The sequence below is a fragment of the Alternaria metachromatica genome (genome assembly GCF_023757995.1).
Source record: "Alternaria metachromatica strain BMP 0045 chromosome Unknown scaffold_7, whole genome shotgun sequence".
In the NCBI taxonomy this organism is placed as follows: Eukaryota; Fungi; Ascomycota; class Dothideomycetes; order Pleosporales; family Pleosporaceae; genus Alternaria; species Alternaria metachromatica.
In genome coordinates this window covers 236,773-252,584 of record NW_026055498.1, presented here as the reverse complement: position 1 = coordinate 252,584, position 15,812 = coordinate 236,773, and the positions used below count along the sequence as shown (strand labels likewise).

The window sequence follows — 15,812 nt, the reverse complement described above, 5'->3', positions numbered from 1 at the left end:
CTGTGGACGCGAGAGAAATGATGCGCTCAGTAGAGCTCTGGTGTAGTGCATGCACGGACAGCAGTAGATATGCCTGCACCTGGAGAATTCTATCAGGTTGACGTAGCACAGCCGGCAGGAGTGCGATACCACTATCGTAGAATTCTCGAGCATTGAGCATTGCCGCGTATGGCTGACGCAACAGTACTAAAGCTGTCGCGTATACAAGATTGATGAAGAACCCTTGCCATGCTCGTTCTTCAAGGTCGCGGGACAAACAGTGCTTCCACTCCGAATGCCATGTGAGGAAGGTGTCCCAGTGGAAAAAGGGATACTGGGCTTGAGCGCGCTCGCGATATGTGTTGAGCAATGACTCTTCGAGTTCCGGAGAGATGCTGGCCAACAGTGTGTGCGCGCTATTCACTTCGGCCTGTGCCGGTCGTGTGGCTGTTGAGGTACGAGAAGCATCGTGAGCTGGAAACTGCGCTGAAGGTGATGCAATAAGCCCAAAGATGAGATGATTCAAGTCGGGTTCATCATCCGTGCCCGAAGCTATTGCATAACCCGAAGATGAGCCGGAAAGGATAGATGACCGCCGCGGCGGCAAGGACTGTTGAATCGAATGAGCCACTGCTCCCCCTGTGACCCCATCACCCGGTAACCCACTGCTTGCTGGGGACGTGTCATCTATGTCGTGATCAGGCCTGTTCTGGGTTCTTGCTAGATGATCAAGGCTCTGCTGCGGGTCTCGGGCCTCAAGCTCAGCAACACGCTCTTCCAGAATGCGCACATATTCGCTCTCAACATGCGGCCGAGGCGCTGGCTGCGTAGGAAGGCATTCCTCGTCTCCTTTGACACAATTCTGGCACGGGCGGCTGTCTTCGCACTTCTGTTTCCGATAGCGACATCGCTGGCAAGCTAGGGTTCGTTGCTTTTTAGCAGGCGGCTCCTGCGGAGAACTTTCTGTATCATTGTCCATCGGGTGTATTTCTCAGGCTTCGGTCCATTCTTGGATTCCGCTAGCAATGGCGGTGATGTTTGTTGCGACGGCATACTTTCACACGGTTTAGGGCGCAAGGGTTGATGACGATGCCGATTGCCGGGGACATGCGATAAGGGGGATCACGCCTTACCGGAAAGGGCGAAGCGTTCACGTGACCAGCCCTCTCCATCTCCAAGTCTGTGCCCCGCCCACATTTCTCCTGAATTAGAGCCGCTCCCGTGTCAGCTCAGCACTCAATCATGACCACCGTTGACCTGTTTCAACCCGAAGTTTACCCATCTTCTCCTTCTACGAGGCCTACTCGCCCTCTCATTATTAGAAACCCTGAATCGACGTGGTGAAGCTTCTTTCTGATAAGACTTGAGACCGTGCGGATTTGCAGCGCGTTCGTCCCACAACACCCGCACGGTCCCTGCCGAAAAAAGTGTCGATTTCGCAACACTTTCCTGAAGATGCTGCATCAAGAAGACTACGCGTGCCAACCATCTTACTTTCGGGTGCTTGCAGCTCCTGACACCATTGAAGCGTGAGGCTTGATCCTCTAGTACAACGTCGTCCATTGTATCTGGAGGCCGCGTAACTTCAGTGAAGTCTCAGCCTCCTTCTGGTCCGCTAAACAGGTTCTAAAGGCCCGAGTCGGAATCGGAAGTGGAAGCAATGATCGTAATCAATCTGTCGCGATAGCATCTGTAGCGCGTGGGTCTGTGATCAGTAGTCGCCGATATAAGATGTGCAATACCTCGATGGGTCATAAATCAACTGCTCCTCTATCACAGCCAGCCGACCGAAATCAGCCACGATGCGCTTCGAATACTCTAACTTGGCACTTTTTGCCGGTCTTTCTTGGGCAGCCTCTTTGCCAAACACTACAAAATTCGAGCGGGAGACGCGCAGCCTCGATGAAATCTACAAGGCAGCTTTGGCAGAAGGTGGCGTTGTCACTCTTTGGCATGGCGGCGATGAGAAGACTCAGCAGAACAGTCTGAAGAGTGCTTTTGAGGCACGGTTCCCTAACATGACACTCAATGTCACTGTCGACCTGTCGAAGTACCATGATGTCAACCTTGACGCACAATTGGCTGCCGACAATGTTTACGTCGACAGCATCATCCTGCAGACGCTTCACGACTACCCACGATGGAAGAAGCAAGGCGCTTTGATGAACTACGCACCATTGAACTTCGAGAAGATCTATCCTGTGTTCAAGGACGCCGAAGCGGCTTACAGTGGCCTGCTTATCTTTGATTGGGGGTATGCTATTCCTGGTAATGCCTCGACTGACATACGCTAATGAGCAACAGTATCTCTGCAAACATGAACAAGACGAGCACCATGCCGACTTCGTACCAAGACTTCACAAAGCCCGAATACAAGGACAAGATCGTTCTAACGTACCCTAACGACGACGACGCCGTTTTGTACCAGTTCGAACTGATGTACGTTCACCTCTTCGATCATCGTATGCTCATTGTCTAACATCTTGCGCAGCATCGAAGAGCTCGGTGAGGAATGGTTCGACGCCTTACTCGCCAACAACCCCCGCTGGGTGCGCGGTACTGCCACTCCCGGCACACTCATCAAGGCCGCCAACAGCAGCAGTGCGGTGACCTTTAGCTCCGGTTACTCATTCGCAGACCGACCACCAGTCAAGTACGCGCTCCCCAGCGACGCCAAATTCGTCTCTTGGGCTCAGACCGGTGCAATCCTGAAGAAAGCACCCCACCCTGAAGGCGCAAAGCTGCTCCACAGCTTCATGCTCAGCGACGAGAACCAATCTAGCCGTGGCTGGAGCGTTCGTGAGGACATTGCAGCACCAGAAGGCGCCGAGACGATCCTGCAGCAGCCCGGTACGGATGCGCCCGCGTTTGCTGAGTTCATGGCAGACCGTGGGCATGTCGAGAGGCGGAGGGACTTTTATGAAGTTAGGATTGGTACCGCGCAGGGTCTTAGCCCGCTCATCGACGACTTGTGAGCATTTTTTGGGCTTGCTAGTAGCACACGTGGGGATCAACAGTCTATGGAACAGAACATGTAGATGTTCTTTCGAAGAGTTGTACAGTCGGTTCGAGGATATCTCAGCCGGCCTGGCTGATTTGGCCGTCTCTACATACGCTTGTCCTTAAAGTCTTCATTCAATACCTCTTTCTACTCCTCAATCTTCCGTATTCCCATTTGCTCTGTCATTGGCGGTAGCCTGCCGCTTTCACACCGCGAAAGTCTCTTCTAACCTGATTTGTACAAGCGCACGGGCACCGAACTCATCTGCTCGCATCAATTTCACTGCTCTGATACTGCGCCAGCTCCCTGCAACACCTTCCAGTCACAAAGACTCTCGTCATGTCTGAATCAAAGCGGCCGGCGGCTCAGTAAGTCGTCGCATGAGCTAAAAATGCTCAGGTCCTCGAGCCGTAGTAAGGTACTGACGCGATCCTAGGCTCTTCAACAACCCCGCGCTTTCCGACGTCAAGATCAAGCAAATACACAAGGGCCAGACCCGCGAATACTATGCGCATAAGGCTGTGCTATGTCTAGAGTCAAAGTACTTTCTCAACGCCTTCACTGGTCACTTCAAGGTAAGTCAGCCAAGGTTAGAGCGTAGATCGGTTGAAAGTTCTAACGATCTGAAGGAAGCATCGGAAGGCATCATGGAATTGCATGAGGACGATCCCGAGCACTTTGAGTTCCTTCTCAAGTTCATGTACACCGGCGAGTACGACAAGAACGAGATCGCGAAGCTCGCAGGCGATGATAAGGGCAAGCGTGTTCTAGTTCCAATCGGCGTGCACGCTATCGCTGACAAGTACGACGTCGCCAAGCTCTACGAGCCAGCTGCGGAAGACGTGAAGGCTGTACTTATGGAAGCTTCCAAAGGCCAAGACATGCTCATCACTGCAATCCACGCCCACTACGGTACCGAAGTCAACGTTGATGGGGCCATGGGACGTCTCATAACTTCCGTTGTCTTCGAAAAGTACCGTAATCTCGTCAAGACGAAGGACTTTGAGCAGTTGCTGCTTGCCCATCCTACCTTCGCCGCAGATGTTGCGCTAAATTCACAGCGTAACAACGTACTGTCTGGACCAACCTTCGCCCGGTGTATTAACTGCGGCAATCAGACTGTTGACGTAGCCGGCATGCGCAGGGCAAAAAATACATACTTCAGTTGCCCTCAATGCACCAGGCAGCAGATTCTTCCAGCGGTTGGAAACAACTAGAGACACGAATTAGGGTTCGCCAGAATGGATGCAGAACTGGGCCCGAGAAACAGAAGACTCATAGCATGGAAGTGATAATAGTGCTCTAAGGGTGTCTTCGTGCGCAAAAACAGTGGAACATGCAGCGATCCCAGCCACATGCACTGTTGCTCTGTCTAGTAAAGATCGACCATTGAATCGAATGTATGACCCTTCCGTACCAGCGCAATGTGTGTCTTTTCTAGTACAATGTCTGTAGCTGCAAGGTTGCCAAATATCGACACTTCACCCATTCGACCTGTCTTTGGACCTCGATGAAATAAGTAATTCTTTGTGATGAACGCCTGAGAACAAGTGCTGTTACGGCGAGCACCGCGCAATATCGGTAAAGCGCGCACTATTAGTTTAGTAAATACATTGACAAACTCGACCCTTTTACGACATACAAAAAGAGGAAAAGCAGCATGTGACCAACTGTGAAACAACTATTTACACATCCATGCTAATGATTGATCTCATAATGCTTGAGTAGGATCTCGTCACCCTCCAGGCTGTCTTGTACCACGTGTTCAATACCCTTCTGCAGACAGGCATTCCAAAGGTCCGGGATATACACGATTCCAGGCTGACGTGCATGTAGAATATATACTGCTCGAAGGTTGGGCAGTGTCCCAATCGCCATTGCCAACCGTCGATTGGCCTCTTCTGCGAGTTGCAGGTGCCAACTACCTTCATGAGGTCGCCAAAGGTGCTCATTGCCGAGGCCCAGCAGGGTAATCGAAGTGGGTAAGCTCTCGACTATTCGAAGTGGAAATGCCATATTCGGTTCCAAGTCAACGTCTTTCGAGGTATACGTTATTGTAATAGGCGTTTCTGTGAGAATCATAGTGGGCACTACGAGAGTTTGTAGCTTCGTGAACTTGTTAAGGGTACCGACTGCGAGACTGGTACAGCTATGGTGGACGAATTGACCCACTACTTCTTTTGCGGAGAGTGAGAGATATCGCAGCGTATCTTTACTTTGAAGAAGCGCTTCGCAAATACCGCCGAAATCCAAGACCCGGGGCATGCCATCGGGTTCATCATGAGGTCTTAGATGGTCCACGCTGAAGCGGAATTCCACCAGTCGGTGACAAGGTCGTATCGTCATGATAATCTGCTCCATCGATATGTTGCAGTCAACAAGATGAAGAGTGCTGAGATTCCGGAGCCCGTCTCCTTCGAAAGCAAGTCGTAAAGCCTCAGGGCCGAGAAGGCTGCGATGTATATCATTCGGATAGCGGTGGCGGTAATGTTTCAACGCTGGAAGATAGCGAAACGTCGCGATGCATTCGTCGTATGACTCCGGCTGCGGGAACAGACAGTTCAGTCCATCAAGTTCATCAGGCTCATGAGTGACCTTGAGAATTGAACCACTGAAGATGTTAATGGTAGCGAGTTTTGCGTATTGGCCAGGTCTGCTTGATCCGAGTTCAAGACCAAGAATCCGACTTAGAGGTCCGTTGTAGGTTTCGAGCGTTAGCTCTGATACGTTTGGACTCAACCAAAGTAAGAGTGTCAACTGCGCTTTCGCCGGGGTCCCTTTGAATTCGTCGTGCCACAAACGTGCCACCTGATCGTTGTATAGGTCCTCGACCATGGCTGGAAGGCCTTCACGGATCGCTTCTCCCATTGCTAACACCAAATCTTCTCGCTTTTTAAGGCCAACCTCCTTGGATCTCCGAGCTAGTGTTTGATAACAACGTATGACTTGTATGTATTCGGCCAGGTGTGGAAGTGAGCTGATAGTCCGAATAAGTCTGGTCAATTGGCGAACGCAATCCTCTTCGCCCATTGGTATCTCCCCCTCTAGTGCGACCTTCCTTTCTTGCCTCCAGCCAACGATATGTATATCGGCATAGAGTAGAGGTGTCGCACTCTTTCGGAGTCGTTTCGTCGTTCGACAAAGACTGTGCAAAGTCCTTCTCTTCGTACGATCGTCGTCGTTGTCAATTAGCCAGTACGCGTCATCACGATCCGGCGAATTCAAAGGCCGAATGTCCGGTCGAAGATGTCCAAAGATCCTGTCGAGTATTTCGGTGGGTAATGTCGCAAGATTGAGGGCAGTTTGGTTTGGGTCATCCCCAGACATGACTACATCATCGTCCATCGGCGCGGCGCGGTAGCGAAGAGATCAGAGGTGTAGGACGGCGATAGGTGAAGAGCACACAAGCGCGGATGACTTCGGGCAACCTGGAAGATTGGAAAGGATGGAAGACGTGATGATATTCGTGATTCACAGCGGTGGAGGAGAATGCTGACACGTCGCGAGGCAGGGACGCGTGTTTGACGTGACCCGCTAAGGACCTCGGGAAGTTTATCATCGGCGGTTCTCCGGAAAACCAGGTTCTTGAACCTGTCGAAGCGCAGATACAGTTCTTGGAGGCCGCATTGTGTGTGGGGTCAGTGATTGATGTACGGTTGCCTCGCTAGGTATGCGTTGACTGAACATCGTTTCCAGAGGGGTTGAATGTTGGTGCGCGATGCTTGGCGTTATCCAAATCGGGCAACTTGTTGAAAACCATCGATTGCGGGCGTCTACGATGTTACCACCGTCATCTGAACTTTCCTCCTGCTGTACCTCGGCAACTACAATCAGTTCGGCCGACTTCACTCGACCTGCGTAAGACACCTTTCCCAGAAAACATCAAGAACAGTATATCGGCTCTAATACGGCTCATGGATCGTAGTCATATACATTTTCTTCATAACTAGAGCCTCACACGCGTACGTCGCAACGTCGGTGTTCTGACAAGAACTTTAACATCGACCAAGTACAGTGCCCGAATGTGGTGCGACATGAGAACCGACTCCGAATGACTAGGGATCTGAATATCCGTGTGCATGACCTTTCGCAGCTGTTTTTGCAGCGGTGAAGATGACATTGCACGATGTCGCATGTCTATGACCTCAAAAAGCGTTGGTTGGCTTCGGTAGATTTTGCAGATGTAAGCATGCAGCCAAGATGTAACGATATACAGAGTAACATGCCCGACGAGTGAGCAAGATCATCTAAACATCGTCAAATTCATCCCGTATCATCTCCGCTGAACATCATGGCCGTTGCGCTGAAGTCCAAGTGCAGTAACTCGGGTAATATTGAACTCGGTGTAGAGTAGACGCGTAACGCATCGCATCCCCAATTGCGTCCTACGATGGTATCAAAAGGTGTATATAAAGGCGAGAAGGATACAGGAAGATAATTCAAACACAGAACAAACTCCCACTGCCTCCCTCAGATACACCTCCTAGACTAACGAGTACATCAAACTTTCAAATCTACCTCTAACAACACACTCTAAGAATTGCGATCTCTCTTAATTTAATAAGAAGTACCTTTGCGTATATAGTAGTTATATAATTTAGAAATTATAAGTAGCTTATCTTACTCTATATTATTATAGTACTATAGATAAAATAAAAGAAAACTAAAATATTAAATTATATATACTATAGTAAGTTAATAGTTAAAAAATATATAATATATACTTTAGTATTTTTATTACTTTTATAACTTATACTATAGCTACTAATATTCTCTTTATTAATATTATAAGTATTAAGTATAGCCTTTAAGAAACGTATATACTTATTAATAATATTTTAGCTACTTCTACTTCTCTTAATTTACTTAATATTAATAAAGTAGCTAGTATATTATAAGCTAACTTCTCTACGCCTATTAGCTTTACTATTACCTAGCTTATTATTTTTATTATTACTTTACTTATAGCTTTACTTATTAGTTAAAATACTATTTATTAGTAAGAAAATTATTAAATAATAGAGTTAGTTAAATACTAGATACACAATATTAGACTATAATTAGGTATATTATTCTAAAAAGACTAGAGACAAATTGCTACTAAGCTATAATAGTAATTCTAAGGTATTTATAGCTAATACTAAGTTAGCTTAAGCTCTTTAGAGCTAGAATCTAATATTATCTTCTCTCTTAGAGTAGATTACTCTTAATCTACTTCTAAGATTATTTAATAAGCTAGATAAAGTAACTATAGTCTATAATAAGCTATTTTAGCCTATAATAGCTTATTCTAAGCTAGCGTAGGTATATTATATTTATAGAAAAGTAGAAATCTATTATAAAAAGTAGTAGTTTTAAAAAATTACGTATAAACGTATATATAAGGCTACTACTTACGCTAGTAGAGCTAGCGTAGGCCTATACACTCTAAGTATTTCTAGCTAGTTAGATTTTTCTTTTTTATTCTCTACTCTCTAATTACTTTATAATAGTAAGTATTAGCTCTTTTTACTTATTATTTCTAGAATTCTAAGAAAGTCTAAAGTAACCTATTATAGCCTATTTTAGAGTATAATAAAGTAGTTTAGTCTAAATTAGAGATTTTTAGTATAAATTATACTAAATTACTACTAACTAGCTTCTAGTACTCTAACTAAGACTATTAACGCGTACTTTATACTAATTTACTCTCTTTCTATTTATATCTACCTCTTATACTCTATATTACTTTATTTTAAGTCTTAATAGCTTTTTTTACTTTAACTTAACTATAGTTAGTAATAATTAAATTACTATAAGCTACTTTTATATACCTAGGCTTTTTAAAATTAGTTACATACTATATACTAGTTACCTATAGTTATAGAAGCTTAATAAGCTTTATATATTTAACTACTATAGCTATACTTTTCTAGTTTTTAAGACTAAAAAAGAGCGCGCTATCTTTGCTAGTATAATTAGAAAGGTTACTAGCATACTATCTAAAGATACTATTACCTAAACTATTTTATATAGCTAGTATTAAGCTATAAATAAGTAGTGCTTTACTATAAGTACCTATTTTACTCTCTTCTAGCTACTATTACCCTCTATTAGCCTCTATAAGGCTAATATATAGTAAATAACTTTAGAATAAGTAGTTTTAGTTTATTTTAGCTTATTTTAGGCCTTTTTACACTAATACTAACTAATATAGCCTCTAAAGAATTTTATTAACTTAGAAACTATATATAAGATTATCTACTAATTATTAACTAACTAGAAGCTCTCTAGTAAGAAGCCTATTATTCTATATTCTTAAGCCTCTAATAATACTTTAGCGTCTACTCTACTAGCTATAGAGAACTTTAAGCGTAGTAACTTACGCTACTTAAAGATAGACTTAGTAGAAAAGTATAAAAGTATCTATAATAATATTATTAAGTAAGTTTTAATCTATATTAGCTTATTTTAGCCTAATCTAGCGTTTTATAAACTTTTCTATTTTCTCTAGAGTTAGTAAAGCCTTTATAAAGCCTAAAAGAGCTAGATTAGCTTATAATAGCTTATTTTAGACTATTTTAACTAACTTTAGTAGTAACTACTTCTCTAATTAAAAGTACTTATAATTTTATTCTAGCGTACTCTATAGCTATACTACTACTAAGTCTAGCGCGCGCTCTAATAATAAGACTAAGGCTAAAACTATAGTTACTAGCTTTACTAATAGTACTTTCTATATATCTAAGAAGAGAGCTAATAAAGTTACTAGTACGCTTAACACTAGATTACTATTTAAGTAATTAGTAAGTTTTAAAATACTTTCTTCTAGACTCTTATAGCTCTAATTAGCTTTTTATAGATTACTAGTAGCTATATTACTTTTATTTACTTTTTATTAGTCTTTTATAGTCTATTTTAGTCTATACTAACTTTTTTTATAGTATTCTATCTTAAAGCTTACTAAGTAGGCTATTATTTTTATAGTTAAAGATCTATAGAATACTATTTAAGAACTTTAGATAAAGCTTACTTTCTAGCTAAAGAGTAATAAAGCTACTACTAAGAAAAGCTAGCTTAAGAAGTAGATTAAAGCTAAGAAAGATAAGATTAAGCGCTTTAGAGCTAGTATTCTCTAAGTTACTCTTAGATAACCTCTAATAGTCTCTTATAGCCTATTTTAGCCTATTCTAAAGTAATATAAGCTCTTCTAGTATATTTAGGTAAAGTTTAATAAAGTTTATATAGAATTAGTTTAAACTAAGTAGTACTAGCCTACTTTAGGCTATTATAAGCTATTATAGTATAGTTAGAAGCTTTTAAGTAATATCTAAGTTAGAATTTTTCTATAAATATAAAAGTTCTTTATAGTAGTTAAGGTTATTTATCTATATAAATTTACCTAAAGTATAATATTTTATTCTTTAAACTAATTATAAGGTCTAAAGAACTAATAACTTTATACTAGAAAGAGTTAGAGTAAAATAGTCTATACTAGGCTCTTTTAGACTATTAAAAGCTATTCTAGTCTAAAGTACTATTAAATACTTTAAAAAACTCTATATAGAGAAAAAAAGTAAAGATATACTCTAGTTTACACTAGAATAGTCTATTATAGCTTAACTTAACTTATTCTCTCTTTTTATAAAACTATTTATAGTATTACTTTTTAGGCTAGGCTTTTAAAGATTTTCTACACTATTATATTTTCTTTTTATTCTAGAACTTCTACAGCGTGTTAGCTAAGATATTTAGACCTAGTTTCTATAAGTTTTCTTTTTCTAGGTACTTAACCTATTTAATTAGATACTTCTATTAGTTATTCTTATTACGCTATCTTTTAATAATACGTTCTACTTTATATATATTATTACTAAATTCTTTTAAAGTATTCTACTTAGGCGCTTTAGAGTATAGAATAGTACTTTTTAGATTAAAAGACTCTAAAAGTAATATATAGAATACTAGATAGATACTATTAAGTTTTAGAAAGTTAACTTAAAAGGCTAAAAAGCTAATTTAGTCTATAATCTTTCTAAGTCTAAAAAACTTCTAATCTAGCTTTTTCTTTAGATAAGTACTTCTAATATATTAGTTAGAGACTAGAACTTAGTCTTCTACCTTAAAGAGTATTAGCGCGTAGTACTTATTAGCGTACTCTTTCTAATAAGTATTTACTACTTTAATCTTTTTATAGCACTTTTACTATAGTTTAATTACTTATTTAGTAAGGCTAGCCTTTATAAAGCTTTTTCTCTTACTAAAAGCTAAATTAAGCTAATCTACTCTATAAAAGTACTTTCTATAGTAGGCCTAAAAGAGAGTAACTCTAGTAGTAGAGTAGATACTATTATTATACGTAAACTTCTTAATAAATATTTAGTACGTCTAATTATTCTATTCTAAAGAGTAATAGTAGTAAAGATACTACTCTAAAGTCTAGTTTTACCTTTTAGTCTAGCTATTAGTCTAAGAATAAAAAGTAGAAGTAAGAACTCTTTTAGTATTAAAGTAGTAAAAAAAAAAATTCTAATACTTAGAGTTTATTAAAGAGCCTTAATCTAAAATAATATACTTTAGTACGCTATAAAGTTAGATAACTTTGCGTATCTAGGCCTATACTAAGTTAGTACTATTCTAATTAGTCTATACTAGTACGTAATAGGTTATTTTAGTTAATCTATCTATAATAACTAGTATAGTGTTATACTTTATACTAGAAACTATACTAGGTAGTAGTTCTATAATAAAGTCTATTATTACCTCTTTTTAAAAGTAGTTAGGTATTAGAAAAAGCTATAGTAGGCTATAAAGTCTATATCTTATAAAAGTAGACTTTCTATATATAAAGTAATCTTTATAGTATTACTTTATATCTTTATATATACTTTTCTAAAAGTAGCGCTTTTATAGCTTCTCTAGAGTATATCTTACTTTAAAGTAGTCTACTAGAAAGTTATTATAATATTCTTAGAGAGCTTATAACTTCTTTTTAGTAGTTACTAGCGTTTTTACTACGTAATAGCGCGTTTTAGCTTTATCTAAGCTAGACTAGTTAGCTTTAGACTTAGACTTATCTAAAGTATCTAAGAAAGCGTAATCTATCTTATTACGCTTTTCTAGAGTCTAGAGCTCTAGTATAATATATCTACTAGCTTAGTTAAAGCTTTCTAAACTCTTAGTAAGGTTTTATTATTTCTTAGTACGCTTAGTAAAGCGCGTTTATACTATAGCTACTAAAAGAGAAGTTCTATTACTATTAGTTATAAGATCTCTTATAGACTAGATAAAAGCTTTATTATACTTCTAAGTAGGTTTCTAAGCTTCTACTATATAGTTAGAGTAGTAAGAAAGCCTATTTATAGAGTTAGTAGACTCTACTTTATAGTAGATATTAAAATTAAACCTAGATAGTATAATATAAGATCTAACTTATTAATAGTTAAGAGTCTTAGTCTTTATAAACTATTTTAGGTTCTAATAGTTAGTCTAGAGATTAAAGTATATACTCTCTAAATATTAGTACTAATACTCTAGACTCTTAACTATTATAAGTAGCTTCTAGTTATATATATTATAATTATACTCTACTATAATAAGCTTATATAAAAAGAAGTTAACTAGACACTATTAGTACTCTTTAGCTCTATTTAGTATATATTAGCTTAATATATCTATAATTACGCTACCTAAGGCGTCTATTTTAGCTTTAGTCTTTCTATCTTACTTAAAGTAAGTTAAAATAGAAATACTTAGAAAAGAGTCTTTTAGCTTCTAAAAGGCCTTTTTAGCTTTCTTATTAAGGTTAAGAATCTAACTCTTTTCTCTCTACTAGGCGTAGCTACTCTTAGCTACTTCTAGCCTTTTCTAGATTAGTTTAGTTAATAGTAAAGTAAGTTAGAAGAATCTAGTAATAAACTACCTATAGTAGTTTATAAAGCTAATAAATACCTAAATCTTACGCACTATATATAGTTTAGGCTATTTTTAAATTATCTTAATTCTATTCTTATTAATTTATATTCTTTTAGAGAAAACTATATACCTAAGGTACTTAGTGTACTAAGTATACTACTTACACTTTAGAAGCTTTAAAAATAGCTTTATATTATATAATCTACACAAGACTTTCTTAATATAGCTTTTATACTTCTCTTTAGTATTAGAAAAAATAAGAATATTATTTAAGTATATAATATAAATTATATTAATTAATTTTATAAAAACTTAATAGATATAGGTCTAAAACTACGTAGAAGCGTTTATAAAGCTAAAAGATATTATAGTATACTTAAAACTACTATATCTTATATAGAAAGTAGTTTTCTACTTATTACTCTTCTTAATATATACTTTATAGTAAGCTTCTTTTATATTAAGTTTTATTAGACGAGTAACTACTAATTAATATAGAATACAAGAGATAGCAGAGTAATAGTATATTATCTAGTAAGAATAGATAAATTATTACCTTCTAGGTAATAATTCTCTAGATCTACTTATACTTGCGCTAAGTTAAGTTATATAACGTTGTCTAACTATCTAGAATATAGATTTCTAATAATATCTCTCTTCTTAGCTCTAATCTTCTAGAATTAGATAGAATAGGTTATTCTAGGCTAAGGTAGATTATTACGTAGATTATTATTATATAGTAATTAAAACGTGTATTAGTAGATATAAAATACGCTATATTATAAGAAAGCTATTTTCTAGACTTACTTTTACCTTTACCTAGTAATTTTCTTACTTACTACTAAAATAGGTAATAATAGAATATTATAGTAAATACTACTACCTACGCTAGTAGCTAGCGTCTTAGTAGTATTATATTAAGATCTTTTAGATTTCTTAACTATTACTTCTACACTAATTAATAATAATTAGGTAAGTTCTTCTAATCTTAATATTTTCTGCTAGTAGCCTAGATAGCCTATAATAGCCTATTATAGGCTATTATAAAGTATTATAGGTTACTAAGACGTAACTAAGCTAATATAATACTAGTAAATAACTACCTATATTATACTACTTATTCTACTTACGTTTGCGCTTACTCTTAATAACTCTACCTTATCTAGCTTCTAGAAGACCTATCTAAAGCTATTATAGCCTAGAATAGCCTACTATAGACTCTACTAATATATTAAATACTTTTATAGAATATAGTAAGTAGACTATAAACTTTTATTATTACTATATTTAATTCTTCTCTACTAGCAGCGTTAAGTACTTTAGAAAAGTTAGCTATTACTTTATCTATCTACTAGATAAAAAAAAGACTCTAGAACACGCTAAGTATATTAGTCTTCTAAGTAGTTAGTTCTGCGTTATAAATAGTAAGACCTACTATTAGTCTAAGTACCTTAGGTGCTAGGTTCTTAACTAAGATTACTATATAGTAAGTTATAATACTCTATAATAGGCTATTATAACCTATACTAACTTATTATATAGTTCTCTTAAGTTATATTAGATAATAGTATATTTAATTACACTATTAGTAATCTTCTACAAAAGATTAATTAAGGCACTATTACTATTTATAACTATAACCTACTCTATTAAGTTAATAATTAGAGTAACTAGATTATGCCTTCTACTAATACTAATAGCACTAAGATTCTAGCTTCTATATAGTAGATTAAATCTATTTGCAATTATACTACTTAAAAGATTTAGAGCTTTACTAATAAACTTCTAAAGATAGCTATAACCTTTAAGAAGATTATTAAGAAGTAAGTAGTTATTCTAGGCTATTATAGGCTATTCTAATCTATAATAGGTAATATTATCTATATATAGAGAAGCTTTTTCTTTATAATAGCAAAACTTATTATTATTAGTCTACTACGTCTTTAGTTTACCTCTCTACTTCTAGTTACTCTAAGAAGTTAGTTTTAGCTTCTAATTAAGTTTGCGTAGCTAAGTAAAAGCGTACCTTTAATAATATAATAGAGAATAGTTTAAAGAAAGTAAGTCTTCTCTATACTAGGCTATTATAGGCTATTCTAACCTATAATAGTATAAGGTTATTAACTCTAAGAAGGTTTAACTTAAGAAGATTATATTAGATAAGGCTACTAAAATCTACACTCTTAAGAAAGGTAGAAAGAATACTCTTTAAGGTTATAAGAGCGTTTTTACTAAAAAGATTAAAGTAGCTAATACGTTCTATAATAATACTAAGAATAGGTAGAATACTCTATAATAGGCTATTCTAGGTTATTCTAGTAGTATATAGCTTAATTTTAGAGTATTAGGTACTAGTTTAGATATTTAGTAGTAAATCTAGTAGAAAAGTAGCCTTTAAGTATAATATTTAGAACTCTTAGCTTATTTTAGGTTATTCTAACCTATAATAGGCTTTAATAGCTTATTCTCTAGCGTATACCTAGCTTAGCAAGAATTACTAAAGTCTTATAAAATCTATCTTCTAAGTAACTTATAGAAATATAATATTTTGCCTTAGAGTCTAAGATCTATAGAAAACTAATAGAAGTAAAGCCTTATAACGTAGAATAGGTTATAATAATTTATAATAGGTAGTATATAATTATTATAAGAATAGCTAAGATAAGCTATTAGACTATAGTACTATTAAACACTATATTAAAAAACCTAAATTAGAAAAAAACTAGTAAAGGTATACTTAGTTTTGTTCTCTAAGTATTATCTTAACTTATTCTCTTTCTTTTTAGAAAGCTATCTATAGCTCTACTTAAGCTTTTTCTTTCTAAACTAATATTAAGGCTATATACCTTTATTATTCTAAAACTTCTATAGCACCTCTACGCTAATCTCTAGTTCTAGTTTCTAAGAGTTCTTCTTATTAGAGTAGCCTTACTATTTA

The 15,812-nt window shown here is 37.1% G+C and overlaps 2 protein-coding genes across 2 annotated transcripts; both read left to right on the top strand.

The window, feature by feature from the left end:
* Window positions 1-1,781: 1,781 nt before the first annotated feature.
* Window positions 1,782-2,954, top strand: J4E83_004104 (uncharacterized protein; the record flags this gene model as incomplete). The annotated part of the gene is made up of 3 exons (XM_049331035.1): window positions 1,782-2,233; window positions 2,284-2,418; window positions 2,471-2,954. 3 exons carry the CDS (start codon window positions 1,782-1,784, stop codon window positions 2,952-2,954), a joined length of 1,071 nt encoding a protein of 356 aa, XP_049189581.1.
* A 365-nt stretch (window positions 2,955-3,319) lies between these two features.
* J4E83_004103 (uncharacterized protein) lies at window positions 3,320-4,197 on the top strand (the record flags this gene model as incomplete). The annotated part of the gene is made up of 2 exons (XM_049331034.1): window positions 3,320-3,348; window positions 3,417-4,197. The coding sequence occupies 2 exons, from the start codon at window positions 3,320-3,322 to the stop codon at window positions 4,195-4,197; spliced, it is 810 nt and encodes a 269-aa protein (XP_049189580.1).
* Between the last annotated feature and the right edge of the window lie 11,615 nt (window positions 4,198-15,812).